We start from the raw sequence: 23,713 nt of genomic DNA on the forward strand, positions 1-23,713 counted from the left end.
GAACTGATAGTGCCACTTACCTGCCCATTCATGCAATCTGTTCAAATCCTCCTGTAAGACCATAACATCCTCTTGACTCTGCATTGCTCTCCCCAATTTTGCATCATCTGCAAACACTGCATATCCCTAGTTAAACCCATCCGAAAATTATTAACATACAAATTGAGCAACAATGGTACCAAATCTGACCCCCTGTGGTACACAACTAGTGAAGTTCCTTTTTCAGGATACTGCATCTCCACATACAACTTTCTGATACCTATTTGGCAGCCAGCCAGTCACTGATCCAAATCAGAAGTTTGTTATCCAATCTCATCTGTTTCAGTTTATTTAACAGCTTGTCATGTGGCAGTCTATCAAAAGCTTTTGCAAAATCCAAGTACACCACTGTATGTGCATCTTGTTATAGTGCATAAGTAAGTTAGTAAAACATGATCTTCCTTTAACAAACCCATGCTGATAATAACTACAGAGAATACTGCTGTTATAAACTCATTTCTGTATCCTAACTCTCACCAATCTCTCCAGTACCTTCACCACAACTCCAGATATACAGATTGACCTATAATTTGAAGCTACAGCCTTATCAACATCTTTATGCAGTGAAACAATTTTAGCTTCTTTCCACTCCCTTGGAACCTGTGCTGTTGTAAGACTCTTAATAAACAGGCATGCCATGCTACTGCCAATTCCCTGGAACATTTCCTTAAGATGTGTGCCTTATTAACATCAAGGTTATTTATTTCCTCAAATACTTCCTGCTCAAAAAATAAATTGCATAAGATCAAGCCCACAATTAAACATTGACAGTTCAGTTCAGTCCAGTCCAGTCCAGTCTGTGTAGGAAACAGATGAAGTTATTCTTGATAGACTTCATGGGTCACAATCATCTTAATGCATTTTTTATTTCTTACTAAGGGTTGATGACCCACCTGTGTATGAAGATTATAACAATCATCTAACTAGGGGATCATATTCTGATGTGGTGCCTTGTTTTTTTTGTTTTTTTTTTTTGGGGGGGGAATAGCATTTATTATTTATTAGTTTTACTGATCTTCTTAAGTGTATACCTCAGTGCTGAGACAGGGTAATTAATTAATGAAACTAGATAGGATGCATAAGATTTTTCATTTTTTACAAAGAATTAACCTGTATAATTGTGTCTAGTTGTAAATCTATTTATTTATGGCTATTTCTGAATTTGAATTGTTTATTTATTTATTTACTGTTTACACTTGCTTAATTTTGGAAATCTCCAAGAAGAGTGGGAGGAATTCCAAGAATTCAGATCAAAAACAGAATATGAGACAGTGCTGCAATTCACATAAATCTGTAAATGCTGGTAAATAGCATAGATTTTTATTTCAGACCAGTTAGTCTATCTTGACTTTGTTCATATGACAAGCAGGTTTAGCACTTGCTTGTTTTCATTATATTTATTTTTTTCCTACCTACTAAGAAGCTGTCATGAACTTGGTCTCAAATACAATGGAATGATAAAATGGTTATCATTGTTATATAAGACTCTGATCAGACCACACTTAGACTATTGTTTTCAGATCTGGTCCCCAGGATTTGAAGGAGATAAATTAACTGTGGAAAGCGTACAAAGGCGGATAACAAAGATGGTGTCAGAACTGTACAATGTTAGTTATGAGGATTGGCTGAAGGAGTGTGGACTGCAGAGTTTGGTGGATAGAAGGAGAGGTGATATGATTGAGACTTTTAAACTGTTGAGAGGTGTTACAGGGTTGACACTGGGGAGTTCTTTCGCTTGGTTGAACAGCAGGAAGGAGTGATGACAAGAGGCCATCCCTGGAAGTTACGAAAAAAAACTGTGAGCAAGAGGGTGAGGAGTGGTTTCTTCGCATGGAGGGTGGTTGAACCATGGAATGCATTGCCTGATGGAGTGGTGAGAGTGAGTACTGTTAATGCATTTAAGGAGTGGTATGATAGACTTTTCCTAGGAGAGACCTCCCTCAATGAGTCTTGATAGACTTGTGTTTCTTAGAAAGGACCCTTGACGATGAGTCTTTTGACTCCATGGAGGCCGCCTGAATAATAATACTAATACTATATCCATGCATTTTATCTGAATTCATGAGTTTTGATAGTAGTTATATAAAAATAATTTACGCTATGATGTCTCTACTATTGTAATGGCTCAGAATCTACCATATTTTGTTATAATCAGTATAGTGCACCAAAAATTAATGTATAATTTAATAGATTAATATTAAAGTTAGTTTTTAAGTTATTAGTATCTTAAATTAGTAATAAAGAATTTTTTTTTTTTAACAGATGTTATGATGGGATATAATGGTACAATATTTTCTTATGGACAAACATATAGTGGAAAAACATATACTATGGAGGCAAGTATTGAAGTATTGTATAATAATAGTAAGTACATTATCATGAAATATTTGTGATCCCAAGTTTGGTTTGTTGGCTAACTTTTTTTTTGTTGTTGTTGAGGGCAGAGGGGGGGGGGTATTCTAGCATTTCACATTTCTGATATTCTGACAATATCAGAATATACAGATATTAAATGTTTTTTTTTTTAATTTATTTTTTATTTTTTATAGATTGACATATTTCGATTCCTCTCTTTTGTAACTTCTCTTCAATACCAAAAGTTTGTTTAGGTTATTGATTGATAGTGTTATATAGAGAGTTGTATAGAGAGTTATATAGAGAGTTGGTATAATATTATACGAACTCTATAATATTATAGAGTTGGTATAATATGGTACAAAGCAGTGTTTCTTAAACATTTTGAGATTATTGATCCCTGTTGAGATTATTTATGGCTATTTCTGACTTTGAATTGTTTATTTATTTATTTACTCTTTACACTTGCTTAATTTTGGAAATTAAGAGTGGGAGGAATTCCAGGAATTCAGATCAATTTTTTTTTTCGTGGGAACCTCTATAAAAATTTTCATTAAAAAATATTGAAAAGTAAATTATGATAAATGGTTATGTGCAAAATATTGTAATTGTAAAATATAATTATATAATATAAAAAATATTGTAAAAAACAATAATAAAGTAGAGAAACTGTTCTATAAATAAGTCATTTTAATATTATGTAATTTTAATAAATGTTCACTCCCTAAATGTGCAAATCTTAATGAGAAATATGAGCTTGTATTGATTGACAGAAATTATCAGTGTTTGGTGTCAAGTTTTAGGCATCAGATTCAACCTAGTTCAATGTTTGAAAACTTAGAGCAAACTGTGAATTCATCACATTTAATAATTCAATGAATATCACCCCTAGTGGTCTCAGATAATAATAATAATAATAATTATAATTATTATTATTATCTGAGACCACCAGGGAGTCATGATGTGATCAAGGGAGACCATACATCACCCACATCAGCTATCATACCTTCTCTTAAACTCATTCACACTGGATGCACTGACCACTTCAACAGTCAAACTGTTTCACTCACTTACTGCTCTGAGAGAGAAAGATGTAGTTCTTACCCCTTTTATAACCATGTACAAATTTAACTTCCATGAATGCCCTCATGTTCTGTCTCTACCTTTCGTATAATGAAAAATTTCATCAGATGATTCTATAACACCCATTCAGAAGTTTATAGACCTCTGTCACTCCCTCCTTCTCCTGTTTACCGGTATCTATAGTCCACATACTTTTAATTTATCCTCATAATCCTGATATCATCTCATAACTCTTCTTTGCATCCTTTCCACAGCTTCTTTATCCTCCTCCTAATTCTATCTGCGCACAGTAGTCCTGGTGCAGTCTTATCATTGTAGAGAGGCAGATGAACTCCTTATTCTTACATGTTGATGTTTCGTTTCAACATCACAATTATCCTCTGAGTTGTATTTACAATTTTTATTATATGACCTTTGAACTTCAATTTCCTATCCACCATAATGCCAAGGTCATGCCTCATCAGTTTCTCATAGCATAATCCCAACATTATAATGCTGTTGGAAATCTCATCATACCAGAGTGCATAATTAAATGAGAAAAATAATAAACATAAATGAGAAAATAGTGGGAGATCGGTGGAGAACCAGAGGTCATCCCTGGAAACTGTATAAAGAGGATGTGAGTAGGGGAGTGAGAGGCAGGTTTTTTCTTGCAGAGTTGTAAATGATTGGAATGCCTTGCCTGAGAGTGTGGTGTCTGCAAGGAGTTTGAATGTGTTCAAGGCACTGTATGATGAGCTATGTGTGTGATAAAAGGACCTCCCAGATTAGTCTTTGACTCCATGAGGTCTTGGAGTAATAATAATAATAACTTTACACTTACTAACATTAAACTGACAGCCATATCATTTGACCACATTTCCAGCCTATTCTATATGTGCTGGATACCAGTAAGGCATCTCTATTTGTCCTCTCTGTCTTTGCCTCATCAGCAAGCAGTTGAACTTCTCCCGTCACATTTTTCTGAATATCATTAATGTATAGATTAAGCAAGAGTGGTCCAAGGACTGATTCTCGGGATACTCTGTTGATTACCTTAAATCTGACCAATTCACACCCACTGTATACGACTTTCTGTTATAATGTTATAATGTATATTATTATACGTCTATATATTATATATTATTATATTATTATTATGTATTTATATACATATTTATAAACTATTTATAAACTGGAGAACAATTCTGCATTCTCCAGTTTTTGCAACAGACTTCCATTGGTATTCCGTCAAATGCTTTAGAAAAGCCCAATGATATTATAATGTATCAATTTCCTTTATCCAGCTCAGCCATATCATTATAAAATATGATTAAATTCATAAATCATGATCTCCTTTTAGTAAACCATGCTGTTCCTTGCAAAGTATAGAAATCTATACTTTGAAAGGAACAGAAATATAATATAAATAAGAAATATAATATAATATAAATAAGAAATATATCTGTATATTTCTATACATTATATTATATAATGAATATAATTTCATGCATAAGCAATTAGTTTGCTAAATGGAGACTTAATTTTTTGCTAATGCTCAGCATAGATAGTTACAAAGGTATAACTCATTCCAGTTTGAATTATAAAATGCAGTGTGATCGGACAGATTTTCTTTTTTCAGGCAGACCTAAGTCAACCAGTGGAGGTGGTTGCAGTGTTTCTTTTTCAATATTTTTTTTTGGCAAATGCTGGAAACTTAACTTTTTTCTCTCCATAAATAGACAGACCTGTCTGAGGGTACATACAATTGATAGATATTATTATTATTATTATGATTCAGGTCTCCATGGAGTCAAAAGACTCATTGTGGGAGGTCCATCCTAGAAAACACAAAGTCTATCATACCACTCCTTAAACTCATTGACTGTTCATTCTCTCACCAATCTATCAGGCAATGCATTCCATGTTTCAACTACCCTCCATGAAAAGAAACCACTCTTCACCCTCTTGCTCACAACTTCCTTTCATAACTTCCAGGGATGGCCCCTTGTCCTTGCTCCTTCCCCCCTGTTCCACCAATTGGATGAACTCCCCAGTGTCAACCCTGTAATTACCTCTCAAGTTTAAAAGTCTCAATCATATCTCCTCTCCTTCTTTTATTCACCAAACTCTGCAGTCCATATTCCCTCATCTTGTCTTCATAACTAACATTATACAGTCCTGATACCATCTTTGCTATCTTCCTCTGCACCCTTTTCTGCAGTTAATTTATCCCCTTCAGATCCTGGGTACCAAATTTGAGAACAATAGTCCAAGTGTGGTCTGATCCGGGCTTTATTCAATGGAATGACAATTCTTTTATCTTTACAGGTCAGCGTCTTTCTCAGTATTGCAACAGTCCTCTGGGTTACTTTCACCACCTTTGCAATATGTTCCCTGAATTTCAGATTTCTATCAGTCATCATCCCCCCCAGATCCCTTGCCCCCCCACTTCCTGCAGTACAGTTCCTTCAACAGAGTATGCAGCCTCCCATTGATGTATCACAAACTTCAAGACTTTACATTTAGCTGCATTAAAATGATATCTCTGTTCATTTGCCCATCTGTCTAGTTTATTCAAATTCTTTTGCAAGACTACCACATCTGCACTATTACTAATAACCCTTCCTAGCTTGACATCATTTGCAAACCATTGAATATCCCCCTGCAATCCATTGACAATGTCATTGATATAACAGTTAAACAATATAGGTCATAGTATCGAGCTCTGTGGGACCCCACTTGTAACCTTCTGCTGCCTTGATATTGCTCCCCCCATACACAAGTCTCTGATACCTATCAGATAACCAATCCTGAATCCACTTCACTAACCTGACATCTAAACTCATGTGCTGCAACTTAAATATCAGCTTATAATGTGGTGCCCTGTCAAATACCTTTGTAAAAAAAAAAAAAAAAAGGCAGAATATGCCTTTCCCTCATCAATATATAGATACAGATAGAGTAGATGGAGTTTTTAATGTCATTTGTGACATAACAATGATTATTAGACATGCTTATTCACAAGAATTTGGTCAAAAAATCTATATGCTCATATCAATAATCACTTTTATTATTGGAAATATTTCAGCCACAAATTAATGAGCTATCATCAGTGCATCAGCACAATCACAAATTAAAGCTACAACAAAAAATGTTAATCCTATTTACAGAGCTGAGTTGCATGCCAGAGTTTCACTATATGGGTGGTTACAATATATATTTCCAAGCAAGAAAGTTACATATATTTCGTTATATTAAATTATAAATACAGTAATATCCCAATTAGTGCCCAATATAAATACAGTTATATCCCAATTCTAAATGGGGTTATAACATTATATTTTATTAGATAGGTGAAAATACAAATGCAGTAGAATAATAATTAAATTGTATCAAGCAATTTTTTATGTAAGTCACTAATTATACTGCATTTAGATAGACTGGACTGTGGGTTTGTCTTCTGTGAATCTTGGAAGACCCACAGCCTTTTTGAAGTTACCACCAGACCCATTGTTTATATTAATGGTGTTGGTAAGTGGTTGAAGTGGTGTGGTTGTCAAACAACCACACCAGCTGGCTGCATACATGTATTCTGCACAGTACAATGAATGTTAGATATATGGCATCATTAATTAGACTGCATTGAATTTTTTTTTAGGTTAAGTAGTTATCTGTGTCAATTTTACTCTTTTATTAATTTATAGGGTATACTCGGTGATCCAGTTGAAGAAGGCATTATCTCAAGGATTGTGAAAGATATATTTAATCATGTGTACACACTTGAAGACAGCACTGAAGTCCACATCAAGGTAATTGGAGTTGAGCATTTCTGTTTGCAGCAGGGACATGGATATTGTAGTTAAATCATTGCATCAGATACAAAATTTTAAGAGGTGCAGTGCTAGGAAAAAAATAAATATATATGATATAAGTTAATTTGAAGAAGTAGGAAATAATTCTGAATATGTGTCTTAAGTGGTTGAGACACATATCTTTATTTTATTCTGGCTATATGTTCCAGTTATAATGAGTTTAAGAACTTTAACTTAACCTCATTTACACTCTACACATTCACACATTCTGGCAATGTATTCCACTCAACCCTCCATATAAAAGAGAGACATAGGGGATGAGGCCTACTCATCACTGCCTTACTATCTCACCCTTGTTCAACTTTCATGGATGGCTTCTTATTCTTTCTCCTTTTCTCCTTCTATGATATCATCCCTAGATATTACATAAACAAAGTGGATATTAGATCCAGCATTATTTCAAAGCCAAATGTAGAAACTATGAAAGTTTTGTAAGGTAAGTTGACCAGAGAGCTGATGAGAATATATTCCATGGCATTCACGAGTTGCCTTAGTGTGGATTATTACTTAAAAAACATAGGTGCCACCCAAGTGTCTGTATATTCACCTTTTATTAGTCCATTTCGATCATCTGTTTCAAACTGGTTGGTTCTCTTCAGAGACCAGATAGAAACCTCAAGAGAGCTAAAACTCTCGTTCAGTACTAAGGAACTTGAAATACACAGAACAGACACACACAGAACATTACTGATTTGATGGGTGAAGCATAAATGCTTTTCATATTTCCCTTTGTCTGAGAGGGAAGTTCTTTGAGTGGAGAGTTATTGAGCTTTAAGCTTGACCTGGAAGGGCAGTGAGATTAGCTGTTTTCAGCTGAGCATAGAATTGACTTGGGTCTTTTGTATTTGTAGAATTCTGTTTCATTGTAATCTGAAGCTTGCTTGATCAGCGGGTTTGGATGATTACTTGCCTTGATGAAGAACTTTTCTGCTAGATCATAAAGGAAGAATGTTATGTAGGGAATGTTGACTTCTCTGTGAATCTGGGAGTTTCTAATGAATCATGGGGCATCCAGAATCATTCTCAGGCATTTGTTCTGTATCCTCTGCAGTTTTTGAATGTTTGTGTTCGAGGTATGGCTCCATGCAGGTAAGTGATGACTGGGTGTATTACCATCCTATATATGAGTAGTTTGTTTCAAGTATCCAGTTTGCTTCTTCTGTTGATCATGGGCTAGAGCTGAGCGATTACTTTGGATGTCTTTGAGCTTATGTGTTTTATATGACTGCTGAATTGAAGTTTTTTGTCAAGCATCATGCCGAGATATTTGACTTCACACTACCATGGAATCTTGACTCCTAGAGGTGTATGTCTTCCTTGGTCTGAGACTTCTTTTTAGTGAACAGTATGGCTGAATTCTTCTGTGGGTTTTCTTGGATCCTCCAGTCCATCAGCCACTTCTCCAATGTATGAATGCTGTTTTGGAGTCATCTGATAGCTAGTTTGGGACTGAGAGATCTTGCTAATAAAGCAGTATCATCCGCATATAATGCTGCGATTGTTGAATTTGGGATTTGAGGGATATCAGCTGTGTAGATAGAAAATAGCAGGCGGGGCCAGAAGTGAGCCCTGCAGCACACCTTCCAGGATCTTGCATCTGGTTGATACAGTTTCATTTATTTTGACTTGCATGAATCTGTCTTTGAGGTATGTGTGAACTATTTTTACTAGATTAATTGGTATTTTGAATTTGATGAGTTTGTAGAGAAAACCCTGATGCCACACCTCATCAAAAGCCTTCACAACATCTATAAAGACTGCAGCTGTGTGGAGGTTCCAGTTGAAACCTTTAGTGATAAATTCGAACATCTGTTGTATGGTGCTATGGTTTTTTCTGGATCCGAACTGCTCATTAGGAATAATACCTAATTTATCCGTTGCTGATTGAAGTCTTGTGAGGATGACCTTTTCCTCAACCTTTCCAAGGCTGGACAGAAGGCTGATATCTGTAGCTTTCTGGGAGCTGGGGGGTTCTTTCCAATCTTTTTGATTGGTGTGATATCTGCCGTCTTCCATGTTAAGGGAAAATACTTGAATCTGAGGATGGCATTGATTATATTGACTAGATGCACAATGGCTTTTCTGGGGAGCAGTTTGATTATTCTCTTTGTGATTCCATCTGGACCTGGAGTCTTATTGTTGTTCAAATGGGTTACGATATTTATAACTTCTGCTGGAGAAGTAGGTGTGATAAGTTCTGAGTTATCCTTTTGTTGTGTTTGATCTGCTTGACTCGGCGGTGAATCTTATAGATAAGACTGATGTTCAGCTTTTCATAAGAACGGTTTACATTGTGTTTCCAAGCTGTCAACTAGACCTTCTGCTTTTTCTTTGTCAGTGTGTGCTATTCCCTTTGTGGTCTGAATTGGAAGTATAATTTGCCTTTTAGTGCGAAGGGTTCTTAAGAATTTCCATATGGAGTTGTCTTGTGGGTTTAGTTTCTTCAGTTTGGTTTCCCAATCTTGGTTTCGATGTTTTTGCAGGGCTTCGTGGACTTGTCTATTTAGATTATTCAGAGTTGTTTTATCTTGTGGGGCTCTTGTGTTATGGTATCTCTTTCTGGCTTTGTTTTTCAATCTAATTAAATCCATGATTTCCTTGGGGATCCAACTGCTAGGGTGAAAGACTGTAGTATGGGTGACCGACTTTTTTTTGACTGGTTAGGTTGTTTACAGCTGAGTCTATCTCCTCTTTATTGTGAATAACAGAGACTGGGCCACTGTGTTCTGGGAGAATTCTGGAGAGCTTGGCCCAAGATATAAAAGAGTGCGGAAGAGAGAATTGCTCTTGTGTACCGTGCGTAAGCAGAATGGGATTGTGGTCGGAAGAAGGCTCATTTAATGTTTCCAGCTGAATACTGGTATCTAATGTTTTTGAGGATGACTATGTCAAGTACATCTGAGCTTCCAGTTGGGCTGTGATGGGTGGGTTCTGTGGGTCTGGCTATGACAATAGAATTTTGCATTGAGTAATGGTTTTGAGCAGCGCTTCCCAAACTGTGGGCCGTAGCCCCCTTGGGGGCTGTAGGTTTTGTTGAGGAGGGGGAGCCATAAAATAATGAAATCAAATTTAAAATGTTTTAAGACTAAGTCGATTTTTATCTTAAAAGAAACGTATTTCATTTTTATTTATTATTTCTTTTTTTGTTATTTTTTATATTTTAATGGAAAAAAATCACACATTTTGCTTCCTGCGTATTTTGGCACTTAATGAATATTAGTAAATATATGCTTATTCATATAAGTTTAATTTCAAAGTAGAAATCTAAGAATTGCAGTTTCAAATATTTTACCTGATATTGACTTTTTCTGTGTAGCAGTATTGAAACACATTCATCACATTAAATTGTTATGAAACTTCTTTTATGTTTTTAATTCTTTCTTTATTACTAATCGTTTTATGTTTCATGTGCTTGTACAGCAAATGTACAATAACAATATATCTATCTATATAAAAATATGAGATAACGAGGCATGTCAAATGTGTATGTAAGATGCTAAAAATGCAATATTTGCATTTGATTTTTGCAATATTCGCTGTGTATGTTTTGTATTGAATATAAATACAATAAATATTATAATAATATGTGTCTATATTATGATTTTTTTTTCGAGGGGCCCTGAAATTTTAATTTTTCCAAAGGGGGCCATGGCATCCAGAAGTTTAGGAAGCACTGGTTTTGAGCACGACCACTATCATTGATTGTGGAGCTGTGCCAAACTGTATGCTTGGCATTAAAATCTCCAGCCATGATGATGGAGTCTGTGGAGCCGAGAATGGAGTCCAAGTCAGGTACCAGTAAAGGGATACTGGGTGGATTGTATACAGCATAGATTTTAATACTGCCATCATTGTTTGTATGAACCTCAACACCTGTCATCTCTAGGTTCTTGGTTTGCGGGTTGGTCAGGACATTATGGCTTAGGTAGTTTTTAATGTATATGGCTGTAACTCCTCCACTGGTGGAGTCTGTCTGTTTTGTACAATATGTAGCTCGTAATTTAGGGTTATTAGCTGGCCTGAGATGTGTTTCATTTACTAATATTATATCAGAATTGTGTCTGAGAGTGAACTCTTGCAATTCCAGGACTTTGTTGTTCAGTCCATTTGTGTTCCATGCAGTGATCATGAGAGAGAGTTTGGCTTGTATTTTCTTTTACTCGTTGTTGAAAATTGTCAAAATTGAATGGGTACCTTGAAGGAATCTTTTCGTGGAGCATGTTGAAGGATTTGTCATGCTGAATTCTTGTAACATGGTAGCTAGTGAGGCAGTTAATACTGATGTTAGATTAGATCTTATTTGTTTATAGGATGCAATAGCCTTAGTTAGTGCTGCTTCGGCATAAGTTTTGGTCATTGCTGTAGCTTGTTTTCTTTCCTGAGTTGCCGAACTGGAGATTGTTTGGACTGGGGGGGGGTGACTTACACTGCTGCCTTGAGCATCGCTGCAGGGTATTGGAAGGGCAGCTTTTGCTGACCCACGGTTCTTTGGGTGTGCAATGCACCCCTTGTAGTTGGCAGGGTGAGGTCCTCCACAGTTGGCACATTTAGCTGCCGTGGATCTTGGTTTGGTGCATATGATGGTCTGATGGCCCTTACCACATTTTAAACACCTGAAATTGGGCATAGTTTTTGGGCATGGCCAAACCTTTGGCACCTATGGCACTGCCCAGCTGCCGACTTTTTCCTTAGTGGCTCAGTAGAAATTCTGAGGCCACAGATAGCAGTCAGTTCATGTTCTTCTGCATCTTGTCAATCTCTACCAGCACCAGTGGCATAGGCCATTTATCTGACCTGAGCATCCTGGTCACTTTGACTGGGGTCGGGCCCTGACTCATAAGGTCAGCAGTGATTTCTTTAGAGGTGACACCTTCGGTTACCCCACAAAGTACCATGTTCAGATTCTTTTCACTGGGTAAAGCAAATGTGTACTTTTTGTTATCCATTAGCTTTGTCATTTGTCTGTAGTCAGTTACTGAGGCTGGCTGGATTTTGACTCCTTCGTCATGGTTTTTGGCCCAGGAATATGAAATATTATGGTGCCCTAAGTGCTGATGAGACAGTGGTCCATTTATCCTTGTTCCTTAATATAACAGGGGAAACCTTTTCCGTGTTCCTCGAGACATCCAGTGTTGGGGAGTCTTCTTCCATCTGGTCTTCAGTAGTTCTGCATCTTTTATTGGAATGCTTCCCTTGTGAGTTGTTTTGACGGGGGATTTTGGTGGCAGAACAGTAATGAATTCTTCTTGTGTTACCTCCTCCTCTCCATCCTGGTCATTAGTTTGAACATATTGCTTAATAAAACCTTAATAAAACTTGTCCATTATGAGCTTCATTACCTCTAGAGACTGTTCTTTATTAAAGATCTGGATTTGCTCCTTGATGTTTTCGATATCAGGGCAGATCAATAGTTAATTATCTGTTATTTCTAATATATATATAAGTCAACAATGCTGATTCTAACGATGGTGTGTAACAGAAGCAAAATTAGGCCTAGCAATTGCCCTCGTTGCAATTACAGTTTTCTGGAATAAAGTACTTACCTAAAGTAACCAGAACTGCACATCAGATAACAACATTACCTCGATCATTCAATGCACCGCACAAGCTCGAAAAGAAAAACTGAAATATACGAATACCGATCAAATTCACTCACAATTCATAATCATCGTAATACAATTCACCACTCAAATCTGCCATCTTTTTTTCATTCTGAACTTGAAATGTTAGAGAAGTGGAGAAGTTTAAGTTTTGTAAGCAAACTCTCGGTTGGTGCATAAAAGTAATTATTAAAATAAAGAGCCAAAAGGCTTCAGTTCGCAATGCAAAATTATATAAGCAAAGTGGATATTAGATCCAGCCTCATTTCAAAGCCGAATGTAGAAACTATAAAAGTTTCGTAAGTTAAGTTGACTAGAGAGCTTATGGGAATATATTTTAGTAATCTCTAGATATTTATTATTGTACTTGCACTCTTCTTCAAACTGAGTAAAGAAAACCAGAAATATGTTGGTCATAGACAATATAATGAAAATGGATTATTGTAATTTATATAAAAGGCAATTTTTAATTTCAGTTTTAGTAAGGCAATTTTTGATTTCACTTTTATTAAGGCATTTCTTTAATTTAGAGATGTTTAAATCAACAAGGTTTCTTTTTATTTCCTCATGCATATGTGGGGAAGTTTTTACAAAGAGCTGTTAAAAATACTTTAAGCTTGATAGCAATATTACATATGGGAAAAATTTTAATACTTTTGCTTTTTTTTTTTTTTTTAAGTTTAATATATTTCTGTAAATTACAGTTTACATTAGGCTTAGAAAAAACTATTTTCCCAAATTAAAACACAAAGTTCCAAACAAGTGGAAATACTTATGCGTTGGCATGACGCTTTCTTTAACAGTATTAATTCACAACTCAGAATATAAGAAAATTATTATTATTTCTCTCACTTATTTGCTATTTTGCTGGTATTATATCCAGCATCTTCAGAGCACAAACATGGTTTGTCACAGTACACCAAACCGCAACAATTTGGTATAACTTTTGACTAGTTTAAAAATTTGTAATGGACAATGCAGGGAACTAAAATCTTAATTGGCATCATATATTGTTGGATAAAGAGAGAGAGAGAGAGAGAGAGAAAAAACGTATTAATTTGATCTTAAAATTACTGTCTCCCAGATTTTTGGTAAAATGATACAACCATACTTGTTGAGGTTTGGAGAATGTTTTAAAGCTGCTGATGATTCCAATAACAATCTCTCTGACTTATAATGCCTTCTGTGTAGCACTATTGTTTTCTTCCATCTGCTCCTTTGTGAAAGGATATCCAAGGCATGGTCTACTAGTCCTGACTTGCCATAACGATAGAGGCAAATGTATTTTTTATGTTCTCCAAGATGGATGTCAACAGTTCTGCCTGTTCTGTCCATAGTAAACCAGGTCACACTTGGGCACTTTATATACTCCTGGATGTGATAAAGGGAAGAGAGAGAGAGAGAGAGAGATGATGAGATGAGAGTTGCCAATTTGACATATGGTTTAAATGTGGTGCAGCGCTGATATTTATGAAGCACTCTAGATATCTTTTCGAATATGTCCTGAATGTATGGGATGGTAACAGTTTTGCTGTAGTCTTGTGTATTAGGAAATGGAAGAGATTTCCAGAGAGCATTTAGTATTTTCTCTTTGGAGTTTATAGCCATTGGCTAAAAAAGTGTGACACAAGTGAGTGAGTTCAGTATTAAGAGCACTGTCATTGGAAGCTCTGTGAGTTAGTGTTTTGAGGATACCATATTTTTGAGCTGGATGATGGTGTAATTGTTTGTGAAAATATCTCCCTGTATGTCTATGTTTTCTATAAATAGAAAAGGATAATGAACCATCAGGAAGGCATTTGATTAGTATATCTAGGAAGGGTAGATAGTCATTAGTTTCCTGTTCCATTATTTGGAACAGGAAAATATTTGAAATAGATTGACAGTGTTGCACTCATGTGATTTGTGTTGTATTGTGATCACTAGTGGTGTGATGTCCAAGATCTGCATGCCAGGTTTGTGATGAAGCATGGCCAAACTTTATATAGAGTCATACTTTGTTTCTTGTTAAACTGATTAAGGTGTTTTGACATTTCTGATGAGTCTTTGAATGCTCTGAAAAAGAAATTGTCATCATGTATACGTCATTTCTTTATGTTGCCATAGTTTTCTTCTTCTTCTTCTTTTCAGCCATTTTCTTTCCACTGCTGGATGAAGGCCTCCTCCAGTTCTTTACACCTTTCTCTGTTCTTGGCAATGGTTGATCAGTTTTTTCCAACAAAATTTAATAATTCATCACTCCACCTTCTTTTAGGATGTTCTCAGTCTCGTTTCTCTTCTTTTTGGAATCTAGTTCATTAGTATGGTGGTCCAACGCTCATCTTCTCTTCTGGATAGATGTCTAGCCCATTTACATTTTAGTCACTTATGGTGAACAATGATGTCAGTGATGTGAGTCTGGCTTCTTATTTGGATGTTTCGCTTCTTATCTTTTAATGTGATGCCTAGCATCAGCCTCTCCATTTTTATTTGAGTTGTTGCTAGTTTATTTGCCAGTGCTTTTGTTAGAGACCAAGTTTCACAACCATATGTGATGACTGAAAGTATACACTGGTTAATTGTCTTCCTTTTTAAACAATACGGAGTTGATTTCTAATTAAGAAAACAATTACACACCTCATAGAAAAATTTAATTATACAGATGAAAGAATAATAGAAATCACACTTAAAATAAACTCCAAACTTAAAATCAGGATCATCCAAATATATGCTCCCGCCTCATCACACACTGATGAAGAGATAGAAGCATTTTATAACTCACTGCAGCACACTCTAGATCAGGGGGTGGGGAACGCCTGGCCTGTGGGTCATATAAGGCCCAGGAAATCATTTGGTCTGGCCCTGCCAAGACAACTGCAGCGTGGGACTCGAAATTCAATAAATCTAGGAGCTTTTTTCATAGCAATGTAAATTTATATTAAGTGAATCATAATAATGACTTAAATTTTGAGGGACAAGCAAGGAATGTCCATTATGGGAGACAGGACACATATGAGTACATGACAGGACAGACACGTATTCTTCTAGTCGGCTGCCATGGCAGCCGACGAGAAGACCTCAAGAGTCGATGGTACAAACATTGGATATATTCCAAATCCAAGATGCAGGATTATAACAGTGATCAAAGCCAAATAATCACTTCGCTGGCGACACACACACACTGGATAGTTATTAAAACTTAAGTGGTGTGATATCCTACAAATGGTGACTACAAAGAAAAGAAAAGTTGATGCAGAGTGTCGATCTTTCCAAGAGAAATGGACCAATGATTATATTTTTGTTGAAGTCAAAGGCAAACCTGTGTGCCTAGTTTGTGGCGATGCATTAGCAATAATGAAAAAAGCCAATCTAGAGTGTCATTACAGTGCTCAAAACATGCTAAACTCAATGAATTGGGAGGCCAAATTTGTCTGGATAAAATCAATTCTCTTCAGCAGAGTTTGGAAACACAACAAACTGCTTTCACTAGGCCTTGTTGTGACAGAGACAACGTTATTCAGGTGAGTTATGTAGTGAGCGAGCTAATCACCAAGAAGCAGAGGCCTCATGTAGAGGAAGAGTTTGTGAAAGAGTGCATGGTGGGTGCTGCGGAGTTGTTAGCACCAGACAAAGTAAAATTGTTTCAGAGTGTTAGTTTGTCTTGGAGAACCATCTCAGATTGGAACGTCCATTATGGGATAGACAGGACACATACGAGTACATGACGGGACCGACATGTATACTTCTATGTTTCTGAGATGAACCATCTCAGATTGGATTACCGACTTAGCACATGATATTGAAAAAACATTGAAGGATTCTGCAGAAGATTTCCAATTTTTCTCTCTGGCTTGTGACGAGACAACGGACATAAAAAATACTGCTCAACTGGCAAGTTTCGTTCGTGGGATAACTCCAGAGTTTGACACGCAAGCTACTGTCACTGGAAGCCATGCATGGCACTACAAGAGGTGAGGACTTGTTTGAGAGACTTGTTTTATCAATGAAAAAACTTGAGCTAACATTTGAAAAGTTAAGTGGCCTTACTACAGATGGAGCTCCAGCCTTGGTTGGCTCACAAAAAGGGTTAATTGCATTTGTCAAGAAACAACTGTATCATCTCAGTCTTGATCCAAGTGATTTAATTATATGTTACTGCATCATACACCAAGAAAGTCTCTGTGCACAGTCGTTGTGGCTCAACAATTTGATGTCAGCAGTAGTGCCATGCATCAATTTTGTCAAAAGCAGAGGGTTTAAGAGCTGCCAGTTTAAGGAGTTACAGAATGATCTTGAGTCTGAGTATGGTGATCTTGTTTATCACTGTGAAGTGCGGTGGCTGAGTCATGGGGAAACGCTCATGAGGTTTTACAAACTGCAGATGAAGTCAAGCAGTTCATGGAGATGAAGGGAAAACCTGTCAGGGAACTCAATGATAGCAAGTGGCTCTGTGATGTAGCGTTCATGGTGGACATTACCAAGAACCTCTCAGAGCTGAACAGCTGCAGGGCCCCAACCAGCTTCCCAGCTCCCTGCTTTCAAACATGAAATCATTTGAAGCTAAATTAAGGCTGTGGAAAGTGCAACTCAATAGGAATAACACGGTGCATTTCCCCACTCTGGAAGGACAAAAGCCTTCTACGACACTTGAATATGCTGGTGAATGTGCGAAGCTAATTGAGGCATTTAATGAAAGATTCAAGGACATGAAAAGTAAACAAATGAAATTGAACATTTTTGCTACACCATTCAATATGGAACCAACTGATGTGCCTGATAATCTACAACACAAAATCATTCAGTTGCAAAGCGATCATGAGCTGAAATCTAGGTACAACAACCTCCCACTGCTTGAGTTCTACAGGGTGTCCTAAAATTCACGCAAGATTTAAATTGAGCGCCATTTGTGCGGTAAAGTGTTGCCAATGAGAAAAAAAGACAGCATGACAGCTGACAGTTCAGGGTTATTAAAAATGGAGTGCTACACGAAAGAACAATGCATTTTCATTGTTGAGTAATATTTTAAAAATAATGAAGGTTTGGCAGATACAGTTCGCAATTTTCGTACAAAATATGGTCGGAATAGTGATTTAACTTCATCAACTGTGAAAAGATTAATTAAAAAATTCAAGGAAACTGGATCAATTAGTGATCTTATACACTCTGGCCGTCCTTCAACAAGTCATTCAACAGAAAACATCGAAGCAGTTCGTGAGAGTGTTGCTGAGAGTCCAGGAACATCAATTCAGCACTTTGGTCTTGAATTGGGCATTTCGAGAAGTTCTCTACAGCGTATTCTCATGAAAGATTTGCATCTTTATGCTTACAAAGTTTAACTGACTCATGAACTGAAGCCTACTGACCACACACAGCAAAGAGAGTTCATTGAATGGATTATGGAACAACAACAAGTGGATGCTTATTTTTCGAACAAAATCATCTTCAGCGATGAGGCTCATTTTCATCTTGATGGCTTCGTTAATCGACAAAATTGTCGCATTTGGGGTTTCGAAAATCCACGAGTGATTGTTGAGAAACAAATGCATCCACAATGTGTCACTGTTTGGTGCAGATTTTGGGCTGGAGGCATCATCGGTCCATTCTTCTTCGAAAATGCGGCTGGTAAGGCAATAACAGTTAATGGTGCTCGCTATTGCGACATGATAATCCAGTTTTTTGTGCCTAAATTGCAAGATATGGATGTGGACGACATGTGCTTTCAACAAGACGATGCCACATGCCATACAACCCGAGAAACCATTCAATTACTGCATGAGTCATTTCCTGGTCGTGTAATTTCCCGTTTTGGTGATCAGAATTGGCCGCCCTGATCATGTGACTTAACGCCGTTGGACTTTTTTCTTTGGGGTTTTTTGAAGGTCTAAGGTTTATGCCAACAAGCCCACGACCACCCATGCCTTGAAGGGGGAAATTGAGTGCTGTATCAACGAAATTCAGCCACATTTATGCAAAACAGTCATGGAAAATTTCGACAAAAGAGTGCGCATGTGCCAGCAAAGCCGTGGAGGCCATTTACCCGATATGCTATTCCATGCATAACCCTATACTGATACTGTATACTTTATGAATCAATAAGAAATTACAATTTTTAATTAAAAACCTGTGTTTTCTATCAAAATTACTTCTTGCGTGAATTTTGGGACACCCTGTATAAACATTACATTAGAAATGATGAATTTCCCACTTTGAGGAGACAACATGCATTGAAATATGCATCTATGTTCGGAACAACTTACTGCTGTGAGCAATTCTTTTCAAAACTTACCATCGCAAAGAGTCGAATGCGCTCCAGACTGACTGATGCAAACCTGGAAAAGCAGTTGCGAGTAGCAACATCTTCAATACCAGCTAACATCACATGCCTCACCAAAGAGAAGCAATTCCAGCCATCACATTAGCGGTGAGTTAATTAAATGTTTGACCAAATATAGCAGGCTAATTTTTAAGTTGATAATTTTGTATGGCCCACGAATGATGTTATAAATATCCAAATGGCCCTTAGCAGAAAAAAGGTTCCCCACACCTGCTCTGGACAAAAAAAGAAAAAGCAATCAAAACTTTTCCATAGTAATGGGTGATTTTAATGCCAAAGTAGGTCATCCCATTCACAAATAGACACAATAGGACCATTCGTAGGTACAAGCAGCAACTCAGGAATGGCTCTTACAGAATTCTCTATCAGCAAAAAGCTTTACATTATGAATACTTTTAATAAAGTCTTCAAAAGAAAATGGACATGGAGAAGTCCAAATGGAGAAATAAAAAATGAAATAAATTATATACTGTGTAATAATAAAGAAATAGTTCAAGATACTTCAGTACTAAATCAAGTAAAAACAGGAAGTGACCACTGACTGGAGAGAGCCAAAATTAAAATAAACCCCAAATTGGAAAGAATAAAATGGCTAAACAACAAAAAATGAAGAAGTTTTGACTTAAAACCTATTGAAAACAAGAAGGATTATGAAGAAAAACTCAGTCAAAAGCTACACTTAAGAAATATATTTGAAAAAGAAGAAGACATGAATAAAATAAGCAAAAACCTAACAGGACTAATAATCTCAGCAGCCAATGAATTCAAAAGCAACAAACAACAAAAAGACCATAAACTTTCAGAGGAAACCTTACAACTATTGAAAAAAAACCGAAATATAAAACAAGACAAAAACTTAATTTCTAAAATGTAATATGCAGAACTATGTGCAAAACAATAAGGAAAAAGATGAGAAATGAAATAAGATCTTATCATACTAAAAAATAAAAGAAAAAATTGAAAACAATAAAAATATGAAAATACTAAGAAAACATTTATCAGTTGGCAAGAGGATAATCTTCTTGAATGGTAGGCAGTCTCAATTAGAGCGATGTGGGCAAATATCAGAATGGGGAATTGGACAATGACACTTATCTGTGCCTATGGTCCCACAGAAGGTTTTACTAAGGTAGAAGTGGAGGAATTTTTTGAGGCTTTATAGAAAGCAACTGACACAATGAAAAAAGGAAAAGTTGGTCCTTGTTGGGGAATAGTAGAGTAGGAAATGATAAGAGAGGACTGGAATATGTGAATGCTTGGAGTGCATTTGAGGACAGAGAGGAATTGTATGCGAGAGACCACTTACATTTGAATGAGGAAGGACGTAGGCATCTGGAGAGATTGCTGTTCTGAACGAGTTAGTGTGTCTCAGGGAGGATGGTAGCAGGAGTGGCCTCTTGTGGGAATGGGTACTTGGGAGAAGGGGAACGACATCAGGTTACACTGAGCCCAGTGGAGTCTAGAGGGGATAATGCTGGGTATAGAAACAATGGCATTTATATGCTTTATACTAATGCCAGGAGTATCCGGAATAAGGGAGAGAGGAATTGGTGGTGCAAATAGCATCAGCCTGGCCAAAAATTATTGGGATCACTGAGATGTGGTTGACAGAAGAGGATATAATAACATGAATAGAAGTTGCTGGGTACAGCATTTTTCGGCAGGATAGGAAGGGAAAGCGTGGTGGTGGAGTACTGCTTATGATAAGTGAAGACTTATGTCCTCTAAGAGGGAAGGCTTCGGAAGGCAGTGATGATCCTTCCATCCTTTGGAAGGATGCTTTTAATGATTTTAAAAGCATATGGTGTGAGGTAGAGGTGGACAAGACAGGATATTTAGTGGGGTGTTGCTACAGACCCAGGAGCACAGAGGGTGGGGACGAGGAGATGTTTAGACAGTTGAGTTTGGCAAGTGCAAGAAGAATGATTGTTATGAGAGATTTTAACTACAGTAGTATAAATTGGGGAGAGGAAGATGCATATAGCAATAAGGGAATGGAATTTCCAGAATTCTTGAGGAGGAATGTCTTAGGCAACATGTAATAGAGGGAACAAGAGGTTCAAGAGTTTTGGATTTGGTTATAGCATCAGAAGAGTTGATAATAACTGAGATGACATCTCTCCTACCAGTTGGAGAGAGTGACCATATGGTTTTCACTTGGAAAATGAATAGACATGCAGGAGTATCAGAGAGACGGGAACGTATGTGGAATTATAAGGCGGGTGATTATAATATTCTAAGACATCAACTTGGGTAAGTTTCATGAAGGGAGGAATTGGAAGGCCGGGAATATCATTAGTGGATGGGAAATTGTGAAAGAATATTTGTTAGCAGCAATGGTAAGTTGTATACCACGAGTGAAGAAGAGGACACAATTTGGAGTAAAGTGGATGACAAACACTATTAAGCAGGAATTGCATGCGAAAAAGAGGCTGTGGAAGAGATATAATGAGACAGGTGAAGAGAAGATGCATGAAGAGTATAAGACACAGGCCAGAATAGTGACTAAGGAAGGAAGGTGAAACTGGAATATGAGAGGAGATTGGCCCTAAGATCCAAAGAAAATCCTAGAGAATTTTTTAGCTATGTGGCCAGTAGGAGGAGAAATGACTGTGGAAGAATGATATGGTGGGATAAAAATGGGAATAGAGTGACTGAAGCAGAGGACACAGTGGAATTGTTCAATGAACACTTTATTAGAGTATTTCATCCTGGAGGAGTCAGTTTTAATACTAGAGGGATAGGGCAGGTTCAAGGTTTAGAGGTACAGGAAGAGAGTGTGTTTCAAATACTGAGTACTCTGGATGTCAGTAAAACTGTGGGACCGGATGGTATTTCACTACAGGTTTTGAAAGAATGTGCTAAAGAACTGACAGCTCCTTTGACCCGGCTTTTCAATGAAAGTCTAGCTATGGGAAAGGTGCCCATGGAATGGAAGGAAGGTAACATAGTGCCATTGCAAAGGGCGGTAGCAGACTAGATGTGTCTAACTATAGGTCAGTTTGTGTTTCATCAGTAGTTGTTAAGATCTCGGAGAAATTAGTAAGGGATCATATACAGCATTGGGCATATGAAGGGTAACGTTATCTGTGAGATTCAACATGAATTTGTTAAGGGGTGCTCTTGCTTTAGTAATATGATTGCCTTTTATAATAAAGTGACAAGAGCAGTTGATGAGCGAAAGGCATATACTGCCATTTTTTTGGATTTTGCCAGGGTGCATGATAAGCTGATATTTAAATTGCAGCACATGGGTTTAGATGTTGGGTTAGTCTACTGGATTCTGGATTGGCTGTCTGGTAGGTATCAGAGAGTTGTGTATGGTGGGGCAGTATGAAGGATGAAGAAGGTTACAAGTGGGGTCTCACAGGGCTCAGTACTGGGACCTATATTGTTTAATCTTTATATCAATGATATTGTCAGAGGACTGCAAGGGGATATTTGTGGATAGTTGTTTGTGGATGATGCGAAGCTGGGATGGATTATTAGTAATAGTGCAGATGTGGTAGCCCTGCAAGAGGATTTGAATAAGCTAGATAGATGGGAAAATGAATAGGGGTAGCGGTTTAATGCAACAAAATGTAAGGTCTTGAGGTTTGGGAAACATCGATGGGATGCTGCATACTCTATGGGAGGAGTTATACTGGAGGAAGTAGGGTAGACAAGAGATCTGGGGTTGATGATTGATAGAAACCTGAAATTTAGGGGACATATTGCAAAGGTGAAGGTAACACAGAGGATTGCTATAATAATGAGAAGGACACTAACCTGAACAGATAAAAGGGTTATCATTCCGTTGTATAAGTCTCTGATCAGACCACACTTAGACTATTGTTCTCAGATTTTGGTCCCCAGCATTTGAAGGGAATAAATTATCTGTGGAAAGGGTGCAAAGGCAGATAACAAAGATGGTTTCAGGACTCTACCATGTTAGTTATGAGGATTGGCTGAGGGAATGTGGACTGCAGAGTTTGGTGGATAGAAGAAGGAGAGGTGATATGATTGAGACTTTTAAACTGTTGAGAGGTGGTTACAGGGTTGACACTGGGGAGTTTTTTCGCTTGGTTGAACAGCAGGAAGGAGTGATGACAAGAGGCCATCCCTGGAAGTTACAAAAGGAAACTGTGAGCAAGAGGGTGAGGAGTGGTTTCTTTGCATGGAGGGTGGTTAAACCATGGAATGCATTGCCTGATGGAGTGGTGAGAGCGAGAATGGTCAGTGAGTTCAAGGAGTGGTATGATAGACTTTGTGTTTCTTAGGGAGGGGGAACCTCCCTCGATGAGTCTTGATAGACTTTGTGTTTCTTAGGAAGGACCTACCACGATGAGTATTTTGACTCCATGGAGGCCTGAATAATAATAATAATAATAATAATAATATACAAAAATATTTTGGGAAAATTTGGAGAAAGAGCAAAGCTAATAATAATGGCAAATACCTGTTGGATTTCTGCTCAGGACATGGACTCG

At 37.2% G+C, this 23,713-nt stretch overlaps 1 protein-coding gene across 4 annotated transcripts in view; it reads left to right on the plus strand.

Moving 5' to 3' along the window:
- LOC150099977 (kinesin heavy chain-like) overlaps positions 1-23,713 on the plus strand; it is a 306,528-nt gene that overhangs the window by 85,692 nt on the left and 197,123 nt on the right. For all 4 annotated transcript variants that reach the window (XM_090402371.1, XM_090402373.1, XM_090402372.1 and 1 more), the window contains exons 3-4: positions 2,302-2,375; positions 7,164-7,268. In XM_090402371.1, coding sequence (XP_090258497.1) covers positions 2,302-2,375; positions 7,164-7,268 — 179 coding nt within the window. The remainder of the gene's footprint in view (positions 1-2,301; positions 2,376-7,163; positions 7,269-23,713) is intronic.

Source organism: Typopeltis vanoorti, chromosome 13 (assembly GCF_054136105.1).
Source record: "Typopeltis vanoorti isolate ZY-2024b chromosome 13, IOZ_Tvanoo_1.0, whole genome shotgun sequence".
Taxonomy (NCBI): domain Eukaryota; kingdom Metazoa; phylum Arthropoda; class Arachnida; order Uropygi; family Thelyphonidae; genus Typopeltis; species Typopeltis vanoorti.